Raw genomic sequence first — 27,106 nt, 5'->3', positions numbered from 1 at the left:
GCACCGGCTGCCCTCCAATGCCTCACACAAGTGCCCATTTCTCTCGTGATCCAAGACCGAGAGCAGTGGCAAGCTATTCGACAGGGAGGGGAATCACAGCCTCACCAACACCTGCGACGGCACAGTTTGCGGCAGATGCTGGTGTTTGAAGCGAGGGAAGAACGTCCTCTCCTCGGCTCAGAGGTGTTGAGGCTAATTGTGGCCCCCTCAACAGCCACGCTGGCTGAAAGGAGCTAACGGAGCAGGGGGCAGGTATTGAGCCTGACCTGCATGGCTCCATTACCACAGCGGGTACTGCATTTACCAACTGATCCATCAGTGGGCGCTCTCCTGGTGACTTAACAGTAATCAAACCAAAGGATTGAGATGAAAAGAAAGAACTTGCATTTATATAGCGCCTTTCACAACCTCAGGACGTCCTGAAGCGCTTTACAGCCAATGAAGTACTTTTTTTTGACGTGTAGTCACTGTTGTAATGTTGGAAATGCGGCAGACAATTTGCGCACAGCAAGATCCCACAAACGGCAGTGTGATAACGACCAGATAATCCGTTTTTAGTGGTATTGGTTGAGGGATAAATATCGGCCCAGGACACCAGGGAGAACTCCCCCGCTCTTGTTCGGAATAGTGGCCGTGGGATCTTTTACGTCCACCCTGAGAGGGCAGACGGGGTCTGGGTTTAACATCTCAACCGAAAGACGGCACCTTCAACAGTGCAGCACTCCCTCAGCGCTGCACTGCAGTGTAACCCTAGAGTTCACGCTCAAGTCTCTGGGGTGGGACTTGAACCCATGACCTTCTGACTGCAGGGGTGAGAGTGCGGCCCCACTGAGCCACCGCTGACACTTGGTGATAACGATGAACTCTTCAAACCTCACTGTTTTGGGTTAGGTTTTCGCTTTCGGAAGCCCTCATAACTCAAACCACAAGGCCGTTCCCCAGTATCAAAGGACTCAGTTAGAAAAAAAAGACTGGAAAAAGTTGGGCTTTTCAGCCTGGAATTAAGGCCTCTGAGTGGCCACCTCATAGAGGTATTTAAGATAGTAAAAAGTATAGAAAAGGAACAAAGGAATCGCTAGACAAAACAAGTCCATCTAGTTCGCCTTCTACCATCTTCTCCCATCCTGGTAGTCCCATGGTACAACGATAATGGAGTTGTTGACTAATCACAGCAATCAATCTCTATCAATGAGTCTCCAACAGACCCAGACTTGAGGGGAGGAAAACCCCCAGTGGTGGAGAGCTTTGGGGAACCAGAGGTCCAAAGTCACCTGTTCCTCCCGAGTACGTTACACTCACCACATGTCGTGTCTCAAATCACTCCTACACTGGATCCCCAAAATGTTATTTTCTGAACTAAATCTATCTAAGTTGCATTTGAATGAATCAGAACACTCCTTCAAAACTAAACCATGGCAATGGGACAGGGGAACATGGGGTCAAACCAGGGAGAGACAAATTTAGCACTGATGTTAGGAATTTCTTCGCACTAATGGACTCCTAGATAAGACTAACAGTTGCAAAAAACACTTTTGAATCATCTAAGATTACGGGGTGATTTGATAGAAGTGTTTAAAATAATGAAGGGTTGGAACAGAGTAGATAGAAGCAAATTGCATGGAGTGGTTGAGGGGGTCTAAGAGATGGAGACAGAGATATAAGATTAAAGGTGAGAAATTTAGGACAGAGAGAATTTTTATGTACACAGAGGGTTGTGAAGCTGTGGAACTACTGGAGCGAGAGGTTGAAACAGAGACCGTCAACATTTCAGAATTATACGATGGATGGTTGAAGGAAAGGGGAATAAAGGAATGGGAACTGGGCAGGGACACAAGATTAGGATACTGCTCGTGTGGAGAATAAACACCAACACAGACTGGGTGGGCTGAATGGCCAGTTTCCCTGTTGTAATTTCTATGTAAGAAACAGTTGGATGCCATGATGGGAGAGAGAGAATTGTCGGTTTTTTTCTGGATGAACATAAGAAACAGGAGCAGGAGTAGGTCATACGGCCCCTCGAGCCTGCTCCGCCATTCAGTAAGATCATGGCTGATCTTCGACCTCAACTCCACTTTCCCGCCCGATCCCCATATCCCTTGATTCCACTAGAGTCCAAAAATCTATCGATCTCAGCCTTGAATATACTCAATGACTGAGCATCCACAGCCCTCTGGGGTAGAGAATTCCAAAGATTCATAACCTTCTGAGTGAAGAAATTTTTCCTCATCTCGGTCTTAAATGGCCGACCCCTTACCCTGAGACTATGCTCCCTAGTCCTCGACTCTCCAGCCAGGGGAAACAATCTCTCAGCATTTTTTTTTTATTCGTTCACGGGATGTGGGCGTCGCTGGCAAGGCCAGTATTTATTGCCCATCCCTAGCGAGATTTTTACAACTGAGTGGCTTGCTAGGCCATTTCAGAGGGCAATTAAGAATCAACCACATTGCTGTGGGTCTGGAGTCACATATAGGCCAGACCGGGTAAGGACGGCAGGTTTCCTTCCCTAAAGGACATTAGTGAACCAGATGGGTTTTTACGACAATCCGGTAGTTTTATGGCCATCATTACTGATACTAGTATTTTAATTCCAGATTATTTTTTTATTTAATTAATTGAATTTAAATTCACCAGCCGCCGTGGTGGGATTTGAACTCGTGACTCTGGATTTTAGGCTAGGCCTCTGGATTACTAGCCCAGTAACATAACCACTACGCTACCGTACCCTGTCAAGCCCTCTAAGAATTTTATATGTTTCAATGAGATCACCTCTCAATCTTCTAAACTCCAGAGAGTATAGGCCCATTCTACTCGATCTCTCCTCATAGGACAACCCTCTCATCCCAGGAATCAATCTAGTGAGCCTTTGCTGCACCCCCTCTAAGGCAAGTATTTCCTTCCTTAGATAAGGGGAACTAGACTGTGCAGAGTACTCCAGGTGTGGACTCACCAGAGCTCTATATAATTACAGCAAGTCCTCCTTACTCTTATATTCCAACCCCCTTGGACGGAGGAACGAAGATGGACTGAATGGCCTTCTTCAGCTGTAACAATCGAGTGATTTTGGGAGAGGGGTCCAATGTTATCCGACCTGATGTAGAAGTGATTGCCTTGTCGCTGGTCAGTCTGATTGTGAGCTCTATCAATGGTGCACACGTGGCTTTCAACAGTCAAAGTCGCTGGCCTCTGTGAGATGTATTTAAGAGCAAAGAACTTTGCTGTAAGCTGCACTCACCTGGAACGAAGCTTCCCTGCACCACCTCTTTGTAAGCCCACCATCCGTCGTTGATTTTGTGCGAGTTGTGCTGAGCTGAAAAATTAGACAAAATGAAACCAGATTAGTGTTTGTTTTTTAAAAAATCTTTTTACAATACACATTACAATGTGCTGTACATTCATGTACTGTTAAACAGTATACCTTACAACAGTGTACCGTACATTAGTCCACCATCTATTAGTGTACAGTACAATACAGTGTACAGCACATTACTGTACACTTTGTTACAATACACAGTACATTTATCAGGCAATTATCTAAACATCTCAGCTACGACAAGCTGAGTCCCCCCTCGAGTCTCCGTGCTCATCCATCTCATGGACCTCCCCTTTCCATGTTTTATAATCGGAATCGATCTCACCCGGTGATGCCATATTCACCCAACTCCGAGGACATAAAGGCATTAAAAAAGGATCTTCAACAGCCCATCTACACCATCATGGACTCTCTCCACCCATACAATCTCCTTCCACAGCCCATCTACACCATCATGGACTCTCTCCACCCATACAATCTCCTCCCACAGCCCATCTACACCATCATGGACTCTCCCCACCCATACAATCTCCTCCCACAGCCCATCTACACCATCATGGACTCTCCCCACCCATACAATCTCCTCCCACAGCCCATCTACACCATCGTGGACTCTTCTCACCCATACAATCTCCTCCCACAGCCCATCTACACCATCATGGACTCTCCCCACCCATACAATCTCCTCCCACAGCCCATCTACACCATCATGGACTCTCCCCACCCATACAATCTCCTCCCACAGCCCATATACACCATCATGGACTCTCCCCACCCATACAATCTCCTCCCACAGCCCATCTACACCATCATGGACTCTCTCCACCCATACAATCTCCTCCCACAGCCCATCTACACCATCGTGGACTCTCCTCACCCATACAATCTCCTCCCACAGCCCATCTACACCATCATGGACTCTCCCCACCCATACAATCTCCTCCCACAGCCCATCTACACCATCATGGACTCTCCCCACCCATACAATCTCCTCCCACAGCCCATCTACACCATCATGGACTCTCCCCACCCATACAATCTCCTCCCACAGCCCATCTACACCATCATGGACTCTCCCCACCTGTACAATCTCCTCCCACAGCCCATCTACACCATCATGGACTCTCCCCACCTGTACAATCTCCTCCCACAGCCCATCTACACCATCATGGACTCTCCCCACCCATACAATCTCCTCCCACAGCCCATCTACACCATCATGGACTCTCCCCACCCATACAATCTCCTCCCACAGCCCATCTACACCATCATGGACTCTCCCCACCCATACAATCTCCTCCCACAGCCCATCTACACCATCATGGACTCTCCCCACCTGTACAATCTCCTCCCACAGCCCATCTACACCATCATGGACTCTCCCCACCTGTACAATCTCCTCCCACAGCCCATCTACACCATCATGGACTCTCCCCACCCATACAATCTCCTTCCACAGCCCATGTACACTCTACCCCATCATCGACTCTCCCCAACCATTTAATCTCCTCCCACAATTGGATGCTACAATGGGGGGGAGACGTTACGATCTCTCTGGATGGATGAATTAAGACGGGCTGAATGGCCGTCCTCACCCGGAATTGTTGTGCGATCTTGCCAAATGTGGGGAACTGGCGTGAACGTTTAGTTTGAATTCTGCCCATGAGGACACATCTCCTCCCTCTAGTCTATAAACAAGAGCACAGAATAGGGAAAGGTCCATGAGGTCCATAGAAATCCTTCGAACATGGAAACAGGCCATTCAGCCCAAGCAGTCCGTGCCAGCATTTACCCTCCACTCGAGTAAATAGTTCTAACCATGTTTACCCACCCTGTTCCCTTATCCCTCAACTCCACTTGCTTCATCCTATATTACAAGAGTGACTACACTTCAAAAGTACTTCATTGGCTGAGAAGTGCTTTGGGACGTCCTGAGGTCATGAAAGGTGCTATATAAATGCAAGTTCCTTCTTTCTTTCTTCTTTCAACCGTTCGGTGTAATGGACCTTTCTCAATCCCAAAAGTTAAAAATTCTGACCCCTTGAATTTTTTTACTTTGTATGGGAGAGTCCCAAAGGTAGGGGAGTCTATAACGAGGGGGGATAGATTTAAGGTGAGAGGGGAGAGATGCAAAAGGGTCCAGAGGGGCAATTTTTCCACTCAAAGGGTGGTGAGTGTCTGGAACGAGCTGCCAAAGGCAGTAGTAGAGGCGGGTACAATTTTGTCTTTTAAAAAGCATTTGGACAGTTACATGGGTAAGATGGGTATAGAGGGATATGGGCCAAGTGCAGGCAATTGGGACCAGCTTAGTGGTATAAACTGGGCGACATGGACATGTTGGGCCGAAGGGCCTGTTTCCATGTCGTAACTTCTATGATTCTATACTTGAGTCCCCTGATATTTGAACTGTTCACCACGGTGAGCAATATTTTTTACTGTTGGGCATTCTCTGGTTTTGTTGAGACTGAATCGCTCAGAACCTGGTTACACGATGCTCTGGCACAGAAACGTTGGCCAGCTGGCTATTTTTAGCCCTGCAGCAATACTTTCGTAATCCCGACCCAAACACAGCATTCCCTGGTACAGGCCGCCCTGTGCTTCCCTGTGCTCAGCTGTGCACGCGGTTCGACAGAGCCACGGACTGGTAACTCGACATAATAATACTCCTCGCCCGGTGCTGGAAACACGTAGGCCCCGATTTCAACCTGGGGGCGGGGGAAATCGGGTTGGGGGGAAGGGTGGTGGAGGGGGGTTGTGGGGGGGCCGAAGCGGGCATCATTCCATGCGGCCCCCTCCCCCCCCCCCCCCGCCCACGGGGCCTGAGGTCCGGGCGATGCCCTGTGTCGGTACTTGAACGTTGTGTCGCACTGACCTCCCCAAAGATACTCGGTGCCCCGAATCAACGTGAATAAGGTCACAGATCACTTTTCCGATCCCCCGAGCGCAGAGGACAAGTTTACCCCCTCACTTGATCGAGACAATTATCCAAGTCCGGGCTTTTGATCGCCTGCGAAAACTGTCTTTATCGCCAGCTTTTGGCCAATGAAAATGCAGTTTTTCTAAACTTGCTCACAACCTCCAAAGTAAAGGGAGCGAGGCAGAAATAACAAACTCGCATTTCTATAGCGCCTTCCACAACCTCAGGACGTCCCAAAGCACTTTACAGCCAAGTACTTTTGAAGTGTAGTCACTGTTGTAATGTAGGAAACGCGGCCGCTAATTTGAGCACAGCAAGATCCCACAAACAGCAATGTGATAATGAGCAGATAATCTGTTTTAATATGTTGGTTGAGGGATAAATATTGACCCAGGGCAAACTCCCCTATTCTTATTCAAATAGTGGCCATGGGATATTTTACATCCACCCGAGAGGGCAGACGGGGCCTCGGTTTAACGTCTCATCCGAAAGACGGCACCTCCAACAGTGCAGCACTCCCTCAGTACTGGCAGTGGGACCGTCGGCCGGGATTGTGTACTCAAGTTCCCTGGAGTGGGACTTTGATAAGTGGATAAGGGGTCGGCCATTCAAAGCTGAGATGAGGAGGAATTTCTTCACTCAGAGGGCTGTGACTCTTTGGAATTCTCTACCCCAGAGGGCTGTGGATGCTGAGTCGTTGAGTATATTCAAGGCTGAGATTGACAGATTTTTGGACACTAAGGGAATCAAGGGATATGGGGATAGGGCGGGAAAGTGGAGTTGAGGTCGAAGATCAGCCATGATCTTATTGAATGGCGGAGCAGGATCGAGGGGCCGAATGGCCTACTCCTGCTCCTATTTCTTATGTTCTTATGACTTGGAAATATATCGCCGTTCCTTCATCGTCTCTGGGTCAAAATCCTGGAACTCCCTTCCTAACAGCACTGTGGGAGAACCTTCACCACACGGACTGCAGCGGTTCAAGAAGGCGGCTCACCACCACCTTCTCGAGGGCAATTAGGGTTGGGCAATAAATGCCGGCCTCGCCAGCGACGCCCACATCCCATGAACGAATTTTTTTAAAAGCCCGGCTTTCTTCTCCCGTTGCCTGTTGTCCGAGGCGACTGTGTGAATGTTCTCAAAAACTCACAAATCTCAGCCTCGAATGCACATCTGCGAGACCCACTCCCCCTCCCCCACCCTTCCCAGGGTACGCCGAACATTTACCCACAGAGCAACTCGCGGTTGGGCGCCTCGTATCGGCCAGTCTGAGAGCAACTTGGGCGAGGCCGTGAAGCAAGGCTCACTGTGGGCTACAGAAAGTGTGAGGGTCGAGGGGAGCAGGATGTGTGAGGGTCGAGGGGAGCAGGATGTGTGGGGGTCGAGGGGAGCGGGATGTGTGAGGGTCGAGGGGAGCAGGTTGTGTGGGGGGTCGAGGGGAGCAGGATGTGTGGGGGTCGAGGGGAGCAGGATGTGTGGGGGTCGAGGGGAGCGGGATGTGTGAGGGTCGAGGGGAGCAGGTTGTGTGAGGGTCGAGGGGAGCAGGATGTGTGGGGGTCGAGGGGAGCAGGTTGTGTGAGAGTCGAGGGGAGCAGGATGTGTGGGGGTCGAGGGGAGCAGGATGTGTGAGGGTCGAGGGGAGCAGGATGTGTGGGGGTCGAGGGGAGCAGGATGTGTGAGGGTCGAGGGGAGCAGGATGTGTGAGGGTCGAGGGGAGCAGGATGTGAGAGGGTCGAGGGGAGCAGGATGTGTGAGGGTCGAGGGGAGCAGGATGTGTGAGGGTCGAGGGGAGCAGGATGTGAGAGGGTCGAGGGGAGCAGGATGTGTGAGGGTCGAGGGGAGCAGGATGTGTGAGGGGTCGAGGGGAGCAGGTTGTGTGGGGGTCGAGGGGAGCAGGAAATGTGGGGGTTCAGGGGGGCAGGAAGTGTGAGGGTCGAGGGGAGCAGGATGTGTGAGGGTCGAGGGGAGCAGGATGTGTGGGGGTCGAGGGGAGCAGGATGTGTGAGGGTCGAGGGGAGCAGGATGTGTGAGGGTCGAGGGGAGCAGGATGTGTGAGGGTCGAGGGGAGCAGGTTGTGTGGGGGTCGAGGGGAGCAGGAAATGTGGGGGTTCAGGGGGGCAGGAAGTGTGAGGGTCGAGGGGAGCAGGATGTGTGGGGGTCGAGGGGAGCAGGATGTGTGAGGGTCGAGGGGAGCAGGTTGTGTGAGGGTCGAGGGGAGCAGGATGTGTGAGGGTCGAGGGGAGCGGGATGTGTGAGGGTCGAGGGGGGCAGGTTGTGTGGGGGGTCGAGGGGAGCAGGATGTGTGAGGGTCGAGGGGAGCAGGATGTGTGAGGGTCGAGGGGAGCAGGATGTGTGGGGGGTCGAGGGGAGCAGGATGTGTGGGGGTTCAGGGGGGCAGGAAGTGTGAGGGTCGAGGGGAGCAGGATGTGTGGGGGTCGAGGGGAGCAGGAAATGTGGGGGTTCAGGGGGGCAGGAAGTGTGAGGGTCGAGGGGAGCAGGATGTGTGAGGGTCGAGGGGAGCAGGATGTGTGGGGGTCGAGGGGAGCAGGATGTGTGGGGGTCGAGGGGAGCAGGATGTGTGAGGGTCGAGGGGAGCAGGTTGTGTGGGGGTCGAGGGGAGCAGGATGTGTGAGGGTCGAGGGGAGCAGGATGTGTGAGGGTCGAGGGGAGCAGGATGTGTGGGGGTTCCGGGGAGCAGGATGTTTGGGGGTTCAGGGGAGCAGGATGTTTGGGGGTTCAGGGGAGCAGGATGTTTGGGGGTTCAGGGGAGCAGGATGTTTGGGGGTTCAGGGGAGCAGGATGTTTGGGGGTTCAGGGGAAGCAGCATAAAGAACTCAGACGTTGCGAAAAACTCTTTTAAAAAAAACAAAAGTTTTAAAAAAATCTTTCTCGGCATTAAGGTGACTCGAATGTGAGGAAATCGGCAGGGGATATATCTGCTGTTCATGGAATAATGAATCAACTCTACTTACACAGGGGAAGTATGGAATACGGAGGGATTGGGCTGGGTAATTGGATGACTGTGCAGAGACTGGACGATGATGGGAATACAGGGCCCTGACATTACTTTTATTCAATGTAACAATACCTTTTAATAATCTATGATTCTCCAAAACAAATTGGGCTGCGTTAATATTAATATTGTGTTCTTATTATTCAGCCCAACACGGGGCCACCTGAAGATGAACCAGCAACTGTCGACCTCCGCAAAGAAATAGGTTTTCGCAATAAGGATCAAAGGGCCTGTTAAAAACTGAAGGGGAGCGGTCGCCGGTCCCCCCGCCCACCCCGGCCAGTCCCGCACACCAGGCTCTATAAACAGCAGGCACAGTTTCTCTTCGAGGTTTGCGCCAGGTTTTATTAAGGTTACGATGAAGCCGAATAAATTCCCGTCCGTCAGCTCAGCAGTGAGGGCGGGGTCGCCTGAATTCACTCCATTCTTGTTGAAGTCGGGCCTCTTCGGTCATCTGTATCCTTTTCCGTGACAAATCACTCTTGACATTGTCTATCCAACGATTTCATGGTCCTCCTCGGCCTCTTGTTCCGTGTACCTCCGTCTGCAGGGCCGCCAAAAAGGTATTCTAGCTCTTTCCGTTCTTGAAACGTGCCCCAGGCCCTCGCAGCCGTCCTTCTTGGACCTTCTGTATAAGCGTAGTTTCATCTCCGAGCCTTTTCATGTTATTAAAGATTGCAAGCTGCAAATTAGCAGCTTTTGGGCGAGACCTTTATCTTCTGTCCCCGCTCCAAATACACCGGCATAAATTCATCATCACCAATAGCACAAGACGGGAAAAGCGAATCGGCAACGTGTTTTACATCCCGATATAAACCCCCCGAACCCCTCGATTAGATTCCAGCCTGTAACTCACTCCCGGGTATCTGTTATTCTATATATAAACCCCCCGAACCCCTCGATTAGATTCCAGCCTGTAACTCACTCCCGGGTATCTGTTATTCTATATATAAACCCCCCGAACCCCTCGATTAGATTCCAGCCTGTAACTCACTCCCGGGTATCTGTTATTCTATATATAAACCCCCCGAACCCCTCGATTAGATTCCAGCCTGTAACTCACTCCCGGGTATCTGTTATTCTATATATAAACCCCCCGAACCCCTCGATTAGATTCCAGCCTGTAACTCACTCCCGGGTATCTGTTATTCTATATATAAACCCCCCCGAACCCCTCGATTAGATTCCAGTCTGTAACTCACTCCCGGGTATCTGTTATTCTATATATAAACCCCCCCGAACCCCTCGATTAGATTCCAGCCTGTAACTCACTCCCGGGTATCTGTTATTCTATATATAAACCCCCCCGAACCCCTCGATTAGATTCCAGTCTGTAACTCACTCCCGGGTATCTGTTATTCTATATATAAACCCCCCCGAACCCCTCGATTAGATTCCAGCCTGTAACTCACTCCCGGGTATCTGTTATTCTATATATAAACCCCACCGAACCCCTCGATTAGATTCCAGCCTGTAACTCACTCCTGGGTATCTGTTATTCTATATATAAACCCCCCGAACCCCTCGATTAGATTCCAGCCTGTAACTCACTCCCGGGTATCTGTTATTCTATATATAAACCCCCCGAACCCCTCGATTAGATTCCAGCCTGTAACTCACTGCCGTGGATCTGTTATTCTATATATAAACCCCCCGAACCCCTCGATTAGATTCCAGCCTGTAACTCACTCCTGGGTATCTGTTATTCTATATATAAACCCCCCGAACCCCTCGATTAGATTCCAGCCTGTAACTCACTCCTGGGTATCTGTTATTCTATATATAAACCCCCCGAACCCCTCGATTAGAATCCAGTCTGTAACTCACTCCCAGGTATCTGTTATTCTATATATGAACCCCTCGATTAGATTCCAGCCTGTAACTCACTGCCGTGGATCTGTTATTCTATATATAAACCCCCCGAACCCCTCGATTAGATTCCAGCCTGTAACTCACTCCTGGGTATCTGTTATTCTATATATAAACCCCCCGAACCCCTCGATTAGATTCCAGCCTGTAACTCACTCCTGGGTATCTGTTATTCTATATATAAACCCCCCGAACCCCTCGATTAGAATCCAGTCTGTAACTCACTCCCAGGTATCTGTTATTCTATATATAAACCCCCCGAACCCCTCGATTAGATTCCAGCCTGTAACTCACTCCCGGGTATCTGTTATTCTATATATAAACCCCCCGAACCCCTCGATTAGATTCCAGCCTGTAACTCACTCCCGGGTATCTGTTATTCTATATATAAACCCCCCGAACCCCTCGATTAGATTCCAGCCTGTAACTCACTCCCGGGTATCTGTTATTCTATATATAAACCCCCCGAACCCCTCGATTAGATTCCAGCCTGCAACTCACTCCCGGGTATCTGTTATTCTATATATAAACCCCCCGAACCCCTCGATTAGATTCCAGCCTGTAACTCACTCCCGGGTATCTGTTATTCTATATATAAACCCCCCGAACCCCTCGATTAGATTCCAGCCTGTAACTCACTCCCAGGTATCTGTTATTCTATATATAAACCCCCCGAACCCCTCGATTGGATCCCAGCCTGTAGCTCAGTCCTGTGTGTACTTAGACCCCTCAATTTGATTTGAGGCTCTCCTGTTCTGTATCTACTCTCTTTCTCTGCTCCATTATCTGTCATTCAGTATTGAATTGTTGTGAGAGGTGCAGCCAGGCTCCGATTAGAAAAGATTCTGAGCACCAGCACTGATTGCTCGACTGCTCCTTGTCCGTTACACACATATACAGAGTAATTGTCTTGTTAAATTGCTCTTTTCAGAAAACATTTTTAACTGAACAATATTCTGGCACCTGTGATGAGCTAACTACCGTGACAAATTGCCTTAAATCAAACCGATGCACCTCATGACACACCACCATTACATTTTGCCTGGCTGTTTCTAAATACGTCATTTCACAAAATGCTTTCTTCAGTGCCTTGCTTTTAGGAAGTGTGAAGAATGAGTAAATTACACCCGCCTGCAAAACGTCCAAACTGCTTCATTTTATTTCTGTGAAGTTTTAATTATTTTTTTTTCCCCTTCAGCTTCCTCCCACCCCCTCTGACTCCAGCGTCGGGGGAGGTCTGAAGTTCCACAGACACTGTCTAGCCGTTGGTCCCGGACCTTTCTTGATGTCCGAGCCCAGACGGCGATTATCGGTCGGGTACTCGAGCATGAGTGGGCATTGCAGCAGGTTCAAATTCACGTCCTCATCCCAATCCCTGTCCAGCAGGGTCACCAGACAGAGAAAGAAAGACTTGCATTCATACAGAGCCTTTCCCGATGTCCCAAAACCCTTTACAGCCATTGAAGCACTTTGGTGCAGTCACTGCTGTAATGTCGGAAATGTGGCAGCCAATTTGCGCACAGCAAGATCCCACAAACAGCAATGAGATAATCTGTTTTTTAATGGTGTTGGTTGAGGGATAAATATTGGCCCAGGACATACTCTCCTGCCCTTCTTCGAAATAGCATCATGGGATCTTTTACATCCACCCGAGAGGGTGGACAGGGCCTTGGTTTAATATCACATCTGAAAGGCGGCACCTCCGACAGTGCAGCACTCCCTCTGTACTGGCTCTGGGAGTGTCGGCCTGGATTTTGCGCTCAAGTATCTGGAGTGGGACTCGGACCCACGACCTTCTGACTCAGAGGCGAGAGGCGCTGCCCGCTGATCCGCGGCCAACAGTGAGGTTGCCCGCTCCCTGACCCAGGGGCACTCAGGCCAATCGGAGTGCCTGTGCTGCCACGTTGCTGCTGCGATCAGCTAACTCAGCACAGGTCGACAGTGAAACCTGGGATCTTCCTGCCCCTGCGGGCCTCAGTTCCACACCCAGTATGGGTCACACCAGCACGGCCCGGGGGGGGGGGTGGGGGGGGTGAACGGGGACCCTCCGTCTATTCTCGTTCATAAGCTGTGTCGCCGCTGCCTCTGTCTCAGGCCACAAGGCACATAACAGCGCAAGACATAAACCAAAGAGCGAGGAATTTAATCTCGGGAGATTATAAATTGCTCGTTTTCATCAGCAGATGGGAGGTTTAGTGAGTGTAACCTGCATTTTATGTAATTAAATCATGTATCCCAGTAATCTGGCAGAGAGGAGCCTGTAGCCATTGGGTAATGGACAGATATTGTTTTATCTTTATTATTACCCTCCTGTTATCACAAATATTTAAGCAGAAATTCTCCCAGAGAGTCCCCAACAGCTGCAGTGATCCTTCACTTCATCTCATACGTTCCTAACTAAAGGTGACCGTCACACAGAGGCAGAACTCTGTTCTTCCATTTAGGAAATGCTCCTATTTGACCCTGAGATGAGCTTCCGACCGCATCTCCACTCCATCTCCAAGACCGCCTACATCCCCCTCCGTAACATCGTCCGTCTCCACCCCTGCCTCAGCTCATCTGCTGCTGAAACTCTCACCCATGCCCTTTGTCACCTCCAGACTGGACTATTCCAACGCTCTCCTAGCCGGCCTCCCATTTTCCACCCTCAGTAAACTTCAGCTCATCCAAAACTCTGTTGCCCGTATCCTCACTCGCACCAATTCCCGTTCACCCATCACCCCCTGTGCTCGCTGACCTACATTGGCTCCCGGTCCAGCAACGCCTCGATTTTAAAATTCTCATCCTCCTGTTCAAATCCCTCCATGACCCTCGCCCCTCCCTATCTCTGTAATCTCCTCCAGCCCTACAACCCTCGTGATCTCTGCGTTCCTCCAATTCTGGCCTCCCCGATTTTAATCGCTCCACCACTGGCGGCCGTGCCTTCAGCTGCCTCGGTCCTAAGCTCTGGAATTCCCTCCCTAAACCTTTCTGCCTCTCTACCCCTCTCTCCTCCTTTAAGATGTTCGTTGACTTCTTTGACCGAGCTTTTGGTCACCTGTCCTAATGTCTCCTTATGTGGCTCGGTGTCAAATTTTGCCTGATAATCGCTCCTGTGAAGCGCCTCGGGACGTTTTACCAAGTTTACGGAGGGTGGAAGATGGGAGGCCGGCCAGGAGAGCATTGGAATCTGAAGGTAACAAAGGCACGGATGAGGGTTTCAGCAGCTGATGAGCTGAGGCAGGGGGCGGAGACGGGCGATGTCACGGAGGTGGAAGTGGGCGGTCTTGGTGATGGAGAAGCTTGGCTCGGGATCAAATAGGAGGCCAAGGTTGCGAACGGCCCGGTTCGTCCTCAGACAGCGGCCGGGGAGAGAGGGATGGAGTCGGTGGCGAGGGAACGGAGTTTGCGGCGGGGACCACAGGCTTGAAGTGCTTGGTTTCAACACAGCGAGGATGGAGAGAGGAGGGAATAGTGTGTGGGGTGGGCGGGTTGCGAGGGTGGGGGGCAGGGGGGGGGAGAGGGATCTGGAGTTCAGGAGGAACAAGGGAGGAAAATTCAGAACTGTAACTCACTGTCAAAAATAAGCTCCAACACCACAAAACCTACAATCTGGCAGTGCCAGGCACACTTACCAAGAGAGCAAGGACAGATTGCAAAAGTGACAAAGCTTTTTAAAAATTAAAAGCACACCACATAAAATAAATCCCGGGCGCCTGCAGGTGAATTTAAAACTGTGAACAACCCTCAGGGGTTCTGACGATGAATACGGGCTGATTCAGTTTTATTCTCATGACCCATTAAAGTGACAAGATTCCCTCAATGGATTACAAAAGTTGCAACTCGCTCCAAAGTACCCATTATATTTAATGTATCTGTTTTATCTATTCTTCTGTGCTGTGTTGCCTGTGTGCAGTACAGTCTCTGTGTGCTGCCCACCCCGTCCTGTCTGCACTGCATCACCATACGTTCCTAATCATATCTTCTCTGTCTTTCTCTCTATTCTCTCTCTCTTGTACATTTGTCCTCCCTTTTATAGAGAGGGATGCTGGGAGCATGGAATGCTTTTCACAGACACTGGTCAAGGCAGAGGCCATTGGATCTTTTAAGGTAAAATTGGATAAATATTTGAAGCAGAGGAAGGTACAGCGCTACGGGGAGAGCACAGGGTAGCGGGCTTAGTTTTCGACTGCTCCAGCAAAGAGCTCCGCCAAATGGCCTCCTTCTGTGCTGTAAAACTCTATGGTTCTCCTGTACTGTGCTGTATCCATCTCTTTCTCTTCTACTATGTTTACTGTATCTTTCTTCTGTACTGTATCCACTCTCTTTTGTGTTGTATCTGTTCTCTTTCTCCTGTATTGTGTCCACTCTCTTTTTCCTGTATTGTATCTGCTCTCTTTCTCCTGTATTGTATCTGCTCTCTTTCTCCAGTAATGTACTCTCTCTTTCTCCTGTACTCTATCCGCTCTCTTTCTCCTGTACTGTATCCATTCCCTTTCTCCTATACTGTATCTGCTCTCTTTCTCTTGTACTGTATCCGCTCTCTTTCTCCTGTACTGTATCCATTCCCTTTCTCCTATACTGTATCTGCTCTCTTTCTCCTGTATTGTATCTGCTCTCTTTCTCCAGTAATGTATCCACTCTCTTTCTCTTGTACTGTATCTACTCTCTTTCTTCTGTACTGTATTCGCTCTTGTCTTCTTGTATTGTATTCACTCTCTTTCTCCTGTACTGTGTCCACTCTCTTTCTCCTGTACTGTATCTGCTCTCTTTCTCCTGTACTATATCTGCTTTCTTTCACCTGTACTGTATCTGCTTTCTTTCTCCTGTACTGTATATGCTCTCTTTCTCCTGTACTGTATCCACTCTCTTTCTCCTGTACTATATCTGCTTTCTTTCTCCTGTACTGTATCTGCTTTCTTTCTCCTGTACTGTATCCGCTTTCTTTCTCCTGTACTGTATATGCTCTCTTTCTCCTGTACTGTATCCACTCTCTTTCTCCTGTACTGTATCTGCTTTCTTTCTCCTGTACTGTATATGCTCTCTTTCTCTTGTACTATATCTACACTCTTTTTCCTGTATTGTATCCACTCTCTTTCTCCTGTACTGTATCTACTTTCTTTTGTATTATATACGCTCTCTTTCTCTTGTACTGTATCCACTCTCTTTCTCCTGTACTGTATCTACGCTCCTCCATACTGTATTTGCTTTCCTCCTCCTGTACTGTATCTACACTCCTTCTCCTGCAATGTATCTACTCTCTTTCTCCTGTCCTGTATCTACTCTCTTTTGTACTGTATATGCTCTCTTTCTCTTGTAGAGTATCTACTTTCCTTCTCCTGCAATGTATCTACTCTCCTTCTCCTACTGTCACTTGTCAGACCACCCCCCAGAAATGGCCTTGCTGATCCATAGTTATCTTGGGATCTCTTTTTTTTTTGAATGAGGAAGAGAAGGAGTAATGGAAGGGGGGTGAGCAGCGTTCATAGATACTCATAACCCAACTGGCAGGGCAGCTGTAGGAGTGGAGAGGAGGATCTGTGCAGTGTGCGTTGCCTGTAATTCCCAACAGCTATCGCCTGTGTTCCAAAAGACCCTGTGCATTATCTGCAGCTGTGGAGTAGGCGGCAATGCTGCTCTCCATTGGCCCCATACCTGTCGGCCAAATTTCCCACAACTCCATGTCTGAACCTCTCTGATCAGGTTTCAGCCCCAATCAAAGTCAATAGTGAGATCCTCTGTGACTGAGGCCGGAGTGCACTAACTCTCCTTATCTTTATTTCAGTAGTTTTTGACATGGTAAAACACACCATCCTTCACCAATGCCTCTCCTCCATTGTCCAGCTGAGTTGGAATGGCCTTGCTTTGTTCCATTCTTATCTATCCAGTCGTAGTCAGAGAATCATCTACAATGGCTTCTCTTCCCGTTCCCGCACCGTTACCTCTGGAGTCCCCCAAGGATCGATCCTTGGCCCCTCCTATTTCTCATCAACATGCTGCCCCTCAGCGACATCATCCGAAGACATGACACCACTGACGACGCCCAGCTCTACCTCACCACCACCTCCCGTGACCCCTCCACTGTCTCTCTGTTGTCAGACTGCTTGTCTGACATCCAGTCCTGGATGAACTGCAAATTCCTCCAATTAAACATTGGGAAGACCAAAGACATTGTCTTCCTTGGCATCCTAACTGACCCTGAGCTCAGCTTCTGACCCCATATCCTCTCCATTCCCGAGACTGCCTATGTCCACCTCCACAACATCGCCCGTCTCCGCCCCTGTCTCAGTCCATCTGCTGCTGAAACCCTCATCCGTGCCTTTGTTACCTCTAGACTTGATATTCAAATGCTCTCCTGGCCGGCCTCCCATCTTCCACCCTCCATAAACTTGAGCTCATCTAAAACTCTGCTGCCCGTATCCTAACTCACACCAAATCCCGTTCACCCATCACCCCCTGTGCTCGCTGACCTACATTGGCTCACGGTCCGGGAACGCCTCAATTTTAAAATTCTCATCCTCATGTTCAAATCCCTCCATGGCCTCACACCTTCCTATCTAAACTCGGTAGTGTTTAAACTGTGCATTTTCCAGAACTCGGGAGTGGTAGCGCTCTGTGCTCTCTGAACTCCAGAGTGTTCTCTGAAATCAGGAGTGTTAGCGGTGTGCATTATCTGAACTTGATAGTGTTAGCACTACCTGTTCTCTGAAATCAGTAGTGTTAATACTGTGGCTTGTCTGCACTCTGTAGCCTGCCTGACAATGACTGGATCAAATTACACATTCCAGACGAGGTGTTGGGTGAGTACTGTCCTCCCACTTCCTCTTGGTGAGAATCAGAAATTTGTGCATTTGCGCCACAGTGGTGTCAATAGACCCAGCCAATCTGTCGATGGGATATTTACAAACAGCATCAAGTCAAGTCAAACTCTGTGAATGGACAGTTTTGTTGCCAATCATAGAAACAGTTCTGGTGCTTCAAAAACACATCTCAAGTTTCTGATTGGATAAACATAGTATGGTTCACCGAGATCCAGCCTTCTGTTTGTAAATCAGATCTAAGGAAAAAACAATTCTCTCAGAGCAGTTGTTATCGCTGTTCATCGTGTCCCTGACATGATTCAACAGGTAAACTCTGTAATAAAAGGAACTAGCGGGCAGTGTTTAGCCTCCTAACAGGCAGTGTACAGCCTACAAAGGGGTCTTTTGGTCAATAACTGAATTATAATTTGTTTGAAACTGGCTGCGTGAACAGAGTGAATAAACGAGACCCCACTTCCCAAAACCCCCATAGTGAATAAACGAGACCCCACTTCCCAAAACCCCCACAGTGAATAAACGAGACCCCACTTCCCAAAACCCCCATAGTGAATAAACGAGACCCCACTTCCCAAAACCCCCATAGTGAATAAACGAGACCCCACTTCCCAAAACCCACAGTGAATAAACGAGACCCCACTTCCCAAAACCCCCATAGTGAATAAACGAGACCCCACTTCCCAAACCCCACAGTGAATAAACGAGACCCCACTTCCCAAACCCCACAGTGAATAAACGAGACCCCACTTCCCAAACCCCACAGTGAATAAACGAGACCCCACTTCCCAAAACCCCCATAGTGAATAAACGAGACCCCACTTCCCAAACCCCACAGTGAATAAACAAGACCCCACTTCCCAAACCCCACAGTGAATAAACAAGACCCCACTTCCCAAAACCCTCATAGTGAATAAACGAGACCCCACTTCCTAACCCCCACAGTCCGCGACTCCCCACAGTCTAAGAATGCAGCATGGAGGGGTCGAGGGAGGTGGTGGTGAGGTAGAGCTGGGTGTCGTCAGCGTACATGTGGGATCTGATATTGTGTTTTCGGACAATGTCGCCGAGGGTCAGCATTTAGATGAGAAATAGGAGGGGGCCAAAGATAGATCCTTGGGGGACTCCAGAGGTAACGGTGCGGGAGCAGGAAGAGAAGCCATTGCAGGAGATTCTCTGGCTACGACTGGAGAGATAGGAATGGAACCAGGTGAGCGCAGTCCCACCCAGCTGGACGACAGAGGAGAGGCGTTGGAGGAAGATGGTGTGGTGAAACGTGTCAAAGGCTGCAGACAGGTGGAGAAGGATGAGGAGGGATAGTTTACCACGGTCACAGTCACATAGGATGTCATTTGTGACTTTGATAAGGGCCGTTTCAGTACTGTGGCAGGGGCGGAAACCTGATTGGAGGGATTCAAACATGGAGTTGCGGGTAAGATGGACAGGGATTTGGGAGACGACACGTTCAAGGACTTTGGAGAGGGAGGTTGGAGACGGGGCAGTAATTTGCAAGGACAGAGGGTCAAGGGTGGGTTTTTGAGGAGGGGGGTGATGACAGCTGAGTTGAAGGGGAGGGGGAGAGTATCTGAGGAGAGGGAATCGTTAACAATCTCAGCAAACATGGGGGCCAGGAAGGGAAGTTGGATGGTCAGCAGTTTGGTGGGAATAGGATGGAGGGAGCAGGAGGTGGGTCTCATGGTCAAGATGAGCTCAGAGAGAGCATGAGGGGAGAAAGGAGAGAAACTGGAGATAGATGGGAGTTCAGGGCTAGGGCAGGGGGGAACCTTAGGGGAAGTTTGGTTCGGTGGGCAAGGGGCAGAGGCAGCTGAACGGATGGTCTCAATCTTAGTAACAAAGAAACCCATGAGCTCTTTGCTCTTGTTGTTGAAGGTGAGGGTGGAGGGGACAGGGGAGAGGGGTTTAAGAAGATGGTTTGTAGTGGAGAAGAGAAGCCGGGGGTTATCTTTGCATTCCAGGATGATCCTGGAATAGTGAGCAGTTTTGGCAGAGGAGAGCAGGACCCGATTGTGCTTTACGTGGTCCAGCCAGATGCGGTGATGAATGGCTAAACCAGTTGTCCACCATGAACGTTCAAGTCTGCAGCCCTTGGACTTAAGGGATCGGAGATGAGGGCCGTACCGGGGGGAGCGACCAGAGTTGGAGTGAGTAATGGTTTTACTGGGGACAAGGGCATCAAAGGTGGAGGTGCAATTCGGCAGCTGCAGAACTAAAATTCAGTTAAATTCAGTAAGAATAGGCATTTAATTCAGGCCTAAAATGGCAATGGGGGTCTTATTTACATCGGCTGACCCCCCCCCCCCAATTTCAATATTAAAAGGGGGCCTGTCGCCTGAAACAGGCGAGCGCTTTGGACACCCGGCGGCAGGCCCCTTTCGAAATGGCGCTGGCATTAATGGGGCCGAGAGCTACTGACCCCCATTTCGAGGCCGTTACAGCCCCGTTAACGCCGGGGCAAGAGAATGAGAATCGATCCCTCCTTGTTGTATTGGGAGACCAAAACTGCAGGCTGAACACAGTGTCAGCGTGACAACCTCTGACTTCCATTCCTTCCATAATTCAACGTTCTGTTCACTTTGTTTATTGCCCCTCTGCACTGACTTGACATGATGGTGTAGATATTCCAATCAAGGATATTTTAACAGCGGCAATGACCCATTTATTTCACCACCGGGTTTTAAATCAACACTGAATGGAATATCCAGGCTGTTAGGTGATAAATGTACATCTGCTCCAGATTTACCTTTAGCGATCTGTACACCCTTCACACCAACACGTAAAACACCCCCATTTTACCATCCAATGAACAAAGAAAGAACTTGCATTTATATAGCGCCTTTCACGACCTCAGGACGTCCCAAAGCCCTTTACAGCCGATGAAGTAGCTTCTCGAAGTGTAGTCACTGTTGCAATGTAGGAAACGCAGCGGCCCATTTGCGCACAGCAAGATCCCACAAACAGCAATGAAATAATAAACCAGGTCTGTTTTAGGCGTTGGTTGATATCTCTGTAACCTCCTCCAGCTCTACAACCCTCCGAGATCACTGCTCTCCTCCAATTCTGGCCTCTTGCATTTCCCCGGTTTTAATCGCTCCACCATTGGCGGCCGTGCCTTCAGCTGCCTGGGCCCTAAGATCTGGAAATCCCTCCCTAAACCTCTCCGCCTCTCTCTCCTCCTTTAAGACGCTCCTTAAAACTTACCTCTTTGACCAAGCTTTTGGTCACCTGTCCTAATATCTCCTTATGTGGCTCAGTGTCAAATTTTGCCTGAGAACGCTCCTGTGAAGCACCCTGGGACATTTCACTACATTAAAGGCGCTATATAAATGCAAGTTGTTGTTGAGGGATAAATATTGGCCAGGGCATTAGGAACATAGGAACAGGAGTAGGCCATTCAGCCCCTCGTGCCTGCTCCGCCATTTGATAAGATCATGGCTGATCTGTGATCTAACTCCATGGTACCCGCCTTTGGCCCATATCCCTTAATACCTTTGATTGCCAAAAAGCTATCGATCTCACATTTAAATTTAGCAATTGAGCTAATATCAATTGTCGTTTGCAGAAGAGAGTTCCAAACTTCTACCACCCTTTGTGTGTAGAAATGTTTTCTAATCTCGCCCCTGAAAGGTCTGGCTCTAATTTTTAGACTGTGCCCCCTACTCCTAGAATCCCCAACCAGCGGAAATAGTTTCTCTCTATCCACCCTATCTGTTCCCCTTAACATCTTATAAACTTCGATCAGATCACCCCTTAACCTTCTAAACTCCAGAGAATACAACCCAAATTTGTGTAATCTTGTCTCGTAACTTAACCCTTGAAGTCCGGGTATCATTCTAGTAAACCTACGCTGCACTGCCTCCAAGGCCAATATGTCCTTCCGAAGGTGCGGTGCCCAGAACTGCTCACAGTACTCCAGGTGCGGTCTAACCAGGGTTTTGTATAGTTGCAGCATAACTTCTGCCCTCTTGTACTCTAGTCCTCTAGATATAAAGGCCAGCATTCCATTAGCCTTATTGATTATTTTCTGCACCTGTTCATGATACTTCAATGATCTATGTACCTGAACCCCTAAGTCCCTTTGGACATCCACTGTTTTTAACTTTTTACCATTTAGAAAGTACCCTGTTCTATCCTTTTTTGATCCAAAGTGGATGACCTCACATTTGTCTACATTGATCTCCATTTGCCACAGTTTTGCCCATTCACCTAATCTATCGACTAATCTATTGGGAGAACTCCCTTGCTCTTCATCCAGTAGTGTCACAGGATCTTTTACATCCGCCTGGACAGTGCCGTACACGTATCCATTTAAAGACTAACTACTTGTCGAGGTCCCAGTTGTTTCTTTGACTCCTCTGTCCCAGCCCCAGTCAGGTAGCGTCTGCGAATTCAGTCAATGGGTTTCCGAAACCAAAAGTTGTTACTGTGGACTAGAACACGGAGGCTCCAGCTGAAGGGCCGGCGTCCAGGTCTGATGAGCTGAGTGGCCTCCTCCAATGCTGCGACCTCTATGATCAGCAACTGCACTGAGCTGAGATCAGGAGCTCTCTGTTTGCGAGAGATGGGTTAAGTGCGATAGCCCGGGCAGGTGGGCACCTGCTCAGGTGTGAGTTTTCCTTGTGGCACTTTATCTTATTAACGTTTGCGTTTTCAAACAATTTCAGTTCTCCTGGTTTGGACTGAGTCCAGTTATTGAGAAGAGGGGATGTTATCCACAGCCCCACCATCTGTCCCAGATCCTTCCCATTCAGAGAACCCCCCCCCCAATTACATAGAATTACATAGAATGTACAGCACAGAAACAGGCCATTCGGCCCAACTGGTCCATGCCGGTGTTTATGCTCCTCACGAGCCTCCTCCCACTCTACTTCATCTCACCCTATCAGCATATCCTTCTATTCCTTGCTCCCTCATGTTCATCTAACTTCCCCTTAAATGTATCTATTCTATTCACCTCAACCACTCCTTGTGGGAGCGAGTTCCACATTCTCACCACTCTCTGGGTGAAGAAGTTTCTCCTGAATTCCCTATTGGATTTATTAACGACTATTTTATATTTATGGCTCCTAGTTCTGGTCTCCCCTACAAGTGTAAACATTTTCTCTACATCTACCCTATCGAACCCTTTCATTATCTTAAAGACCTCTATCAGGTCACCCCTCAACCTTCTGTTCTCTAGAGAAAAAAGCCCCAGCCTGTTCAGTCTTTCCTGATAGTTATAAGCTCTCAGTTCTGGTATCATCCTAGTAAATCTTTTTTGCACCTTCTCCAGTGCCTCTCTATCCTTTCTATAATATGGAGACCAGAACTGTTCACAATACTCCAAGTGTGGTCTAACCAAGGTTCTATGCAAGTTTAACATAACTTCTCTGCTTTTCAATTCTATCCCTCTAGGAATGAACCCCAGTGCTTGGTTTGCTTCTTTTAAGGCCTCATTAACCTGCATCTCTACTTTTAGTGATTTGTGAATCTGTACCCCCCCGGATGGAAATTTGTTGTTATTTTGTTTTATTTTCAAAACAACATATTTCTCACTTTAAAAAACCATCGACATCACCATTTCCCTGAGCAGCCGAGTGATGTTTCATCGTTCTGAGCAACACTCAGAAACACATCAGCCCAAGTCTCCTCCAACCGTGAAATTGAAGCTCAAAGTGACTGATGTAAAATTTCCAGGCGATTTTTCCCGTGACTCAGTGGGCGGTGCTCTCGCCTGTGAGTCAGAAGGTCGTGGGTTCAAGTCCAACTCCAGAGACTTGAGCCCATAATCCAGGCCGACACTCCCAGTGCAGGACTGAGGGAGTGCTGCACTGTCGGAGGTGCCGTCTTTCAGGTGAGACGTTAAACCGAGGCCCCGTCTGCCCCCTCAGGCGGATGTAATAGATCCCACAGCCACTATTTCAAAGAAGAGCAGGGGGAGTTCTCCCCGGTGTCCTGGCCAATATTTACCCCTCAACCAACATCACTAAAAACAGATTATCACATTGCTGTTTGTGGGATCTTGCTGTGCGCAAATTGGCTGCTGCGTTTCCTACATTACAACAGTGACAACACTCCAAAAGTACTTCATTGGCTGTAAAGCGCTTTGGGACGTCCTGAGTTTGTGAAAGGTGTTTTATAAATACAATTTTTTTTCTTTCCTCTCTCTCTTTTTCTTTCCTTCTACCGACCCTTCTGCCACTGGAAACAGTTTTTTCCCCATTTACTCCATCAAAACCCGTCATAATTTTGAACACCTCGATTAAATCTCCCCTTAATCTTACAGAAAGAAGCTAAAATCCCATTAGGAACACGCAAGAAACAACGTCTTAGGATATTGATGGCGTTATGAAGCTGCAAGAGGTTTTATTTTATGATCGGAGCCCCCCGGAGTGTTGCAAAATGCTGCAGCCCGTGCATTTTATTCTGTATGTAATGATTTCCGTGCAGTTTATAAAAGCAACAGTATGTCACGGCAGTGTGCTTACATTGGAACTGATGTTTTGAAGCCAGCACCTGCATTGACAGCTCTATTACATGCCGTGTTATTGGAATTGATTACGCTTCTGTGTAAAATTTGAGTTGTGTGGGGGAAATAACTATATTATTTCCAGACTCACACTAATAGAGATGTATCCAGATCACAGAAACATTGATTTTAACTTTTCTGGTTTGTAACTTCTTTCGTTTGGAATCTGCTTTCTTATTGATCACACTTTTCAGCTGCACTCAGACCGAGTGGCTGGCTGGTGAGAGGCACCAGGGGAGGTGAACTGATACGTGCCACAAGTCCAGGATCTCTCTGCCGGGGCACTGTCCATTGTGGAGATAATTAAATCAGGGGAGGAAAACACTAACACAAACTGCTGTGGAAACAGAAGATGCTGGCAATACACGGATGCTCCCTCAGTGTCCTCTTCTTTATCTCAAGGGGTCCACAATACAAAGGGGTGGACGTTATGCTACAGTTATATAAAGCTCTGGTTAGACCCCCATCTGGAGACTGCGTCCAGTTCTGGGCACAGCACCTCAGGAAGGATAGATTGGCCTTGGAGGGGGTGCAGCGCAGATTCACCAGAATGATACCGGGGCTTAAAGGGTTAAATTAGAAGGCCAGGTTGCAAAGACTAGGCTTGCATTCCCTTGAGTAAAGAAGATTAAGGGGTGATCTAATTGAGGTGTTTAAAATATTGAAAGCATTCAATAGGGTTAAAAAAGAGAAACTATTTCCTCTGGTGGGAGAGTCCAGAACAAGGTACCGCATGGTAGGTTGTTACATAAGGTTAAATCTCACGGGATCCAAGGTGAGGTAGCCAATTGGATACAAAATTGAATTGACGGCAGAAGACAGAGGGTGGGTGTAGAGGGTTGTTTTTCAAACTGGATGCCTGTGACCAGCGGTGTGCCTCAGGGATCGGTGCTGGGTCCGCTGTTATTTGTTATTTATATTAATGATTTGGATGAGAATTTAGGAGGCATGGTTAGTAAGTTTGCAGATGACACCAAGATTGGTGGCATCGTGGACAGTGAAGAAGGTTATCTAGGATTGCAACGGGATCTTGATAAATTGGGCCAGTGGGCCGATGAATGGCAGATGGAGTTTAATTTAGATAAATGTGAGGTGATGCATTTTGGTAGATCGAATCGGGCCAGGACCTACTCCGTTAATGGTAGGGCGTTGGGGAGAGTTATAGAACAAAGAGATCTAGGAGTACAGGTTCATAGCTCCTTGAAAGTGGAGTCACAGGTGGATAGGGTGGTGAAGAAGGCATTCAGCATGCTTGGTTTCATTGGTCAGAACATTGAATACAGGAGTTGGGATGTCTTGTTGAAGTTGTACAAGACATTAGTAAGGCCACACTTGGAATACTGTGTACAGTTCTGGTCACCCTATTATAGAAAGGATATTGTTAAACTAGAAAGAGTGCAGAAAAGATTTACTAGGATGCTACTGGGACTTGATGGTTTGACTTATAGGGAGAGGTTGGATAGACTGAGACTTTTTTCCCTGGAGAGTAGGAGGTTAAGGGGTGATCTTATAGAAGTCTATAAAATAATGAGGGGCACAGATAAGGTAGATAGTCAAAATCTTTTCCCAAAGGTAGGGGAGTCTATAACGAGGGGGCATAGATTTAAGGTGAGAGGGGAGAGATACAAAAGGGTCCAGAGGGGCAATTTTTTCACTCAAAGGGTGGTGAGTGTCTGGAACGAGCTGCCAGAGGCAGTAGTAGTGGCGGGTACAATTTTGTCTTTTAAAAAGCATTTGGACAGTTACATGGGTAAGATGGGTATAGAGGGATATGGGCCAAGTGCAGGCAATTGGGACTAGCTTAGTGGTATAAACTGGGCGACATGGACATGTTGGGCCGAAGGGCCTGTTTCCATGTTGTAAACTTCTATGACTCTATGACTCTAAGGGGGCATAACCTTAAAATTAGAGCCAGGCCGTTCAAGGGTGATGTCAGGAAGCACTTCTTCACACAAAGGGGAGTGGAAATCTGGAATTTTTGTTGGGTAAGGGTATCGAGGGATATGGAACAAAAGTGGGTAAATGGAGTTGAGGTACAGATCAGCCACAATCTAATTGAATGGGGAAGCAGGCTCGAGGGGCTGAATGGCCTCCTCCTGGTCTTCTGTTACTAAATGTCTGAAAGTGGAACAGCAGTTTAACAGTTCGGGTACGGGTCTTTCATTATTATGGGATGTTGACGATGGGGAATAGAGTGGAATACATTCTCGTTTCAAGTAATTTCTACACCTGAAATACTAACCTGTCCTTCTCACTCAGGCACTGGTGTGTTTCCAGCATTTACTCTCTTTGTTTCCATGTACACTCTCCCCTATCCTGGACTCTCCCCACCCATTCAATCTCCTCTCACAGCCCATGTACACTCTCCCCTATCCTGGACTCTCTCCACCCATTCAATCCCCTCCCACAGCCCATGTACACTCTCCCCTATCCTGGACTCTCCCCACCCATTCAATCTCCTCTCACAGTGAATGGTGGTGGACAATTAAACAACTAACGGGAGGAGGAGGCTCTGCAAACATCCCCATCCTCAATGATGGCGGAGTCCAGCACGTGAGTGCAAAAGACAAGGCTGAAGCGTTTGCAACCATCTTCAGCCAGAAGTGTCGAGTGGATGATCCATCTCGGCCTCTTCCCGATATCCCCACCATCACAGAAGCCAGTCTTCAGCCAATTC

At 48.6% G+C, this 27,106-nt stretch overlaps 1 protein-coding gene across 1 annotated transcript in view; it reads right to left on the bottom strand.

Moving 5' to 3' along the window:
- Positions 1-3,314, bottom strand: part of ca10a (carbonic anhydrase Xa) — a gene marked incomplete at its 5' end in the record, with an annotated part of 340,461 nt that extends 337,147 nt beyond the window's left edge. Inside the window, one exon of the mRNA XM_068004472.1 lies at positions 3,233-3,314. Within this exon, the coding sequence (XP_067860573.1) occupies positions 3,233-3,314 (82 nt within the window). The remainder of the gene's footprint in view (positions 1-3,232) is intronic.
- Positions 3,315-27,106: the final 23,792 nt, after the last annotated feature.

This window comes from Heptranchias perlo, chromosome 23, assembly GCF_035084215.1.
Source record: "Heptranchias perlo isolate sHepPer1 chromosome 23, sHepPer1.hap1, whole genome shotgun sequence".
Lineage (NCBI taxonomy): Eukaryota > Metazoa > Chordata > Chondrichthyes > Hexanchiformes > Hexanchidae > Heptranchias > Heptranchias perlo.
The sequence above is the reverse complement of the archived record's forward strand: the minus strand, read 5'-3'. Positions and strand labels throughout refer to the sequence as shown.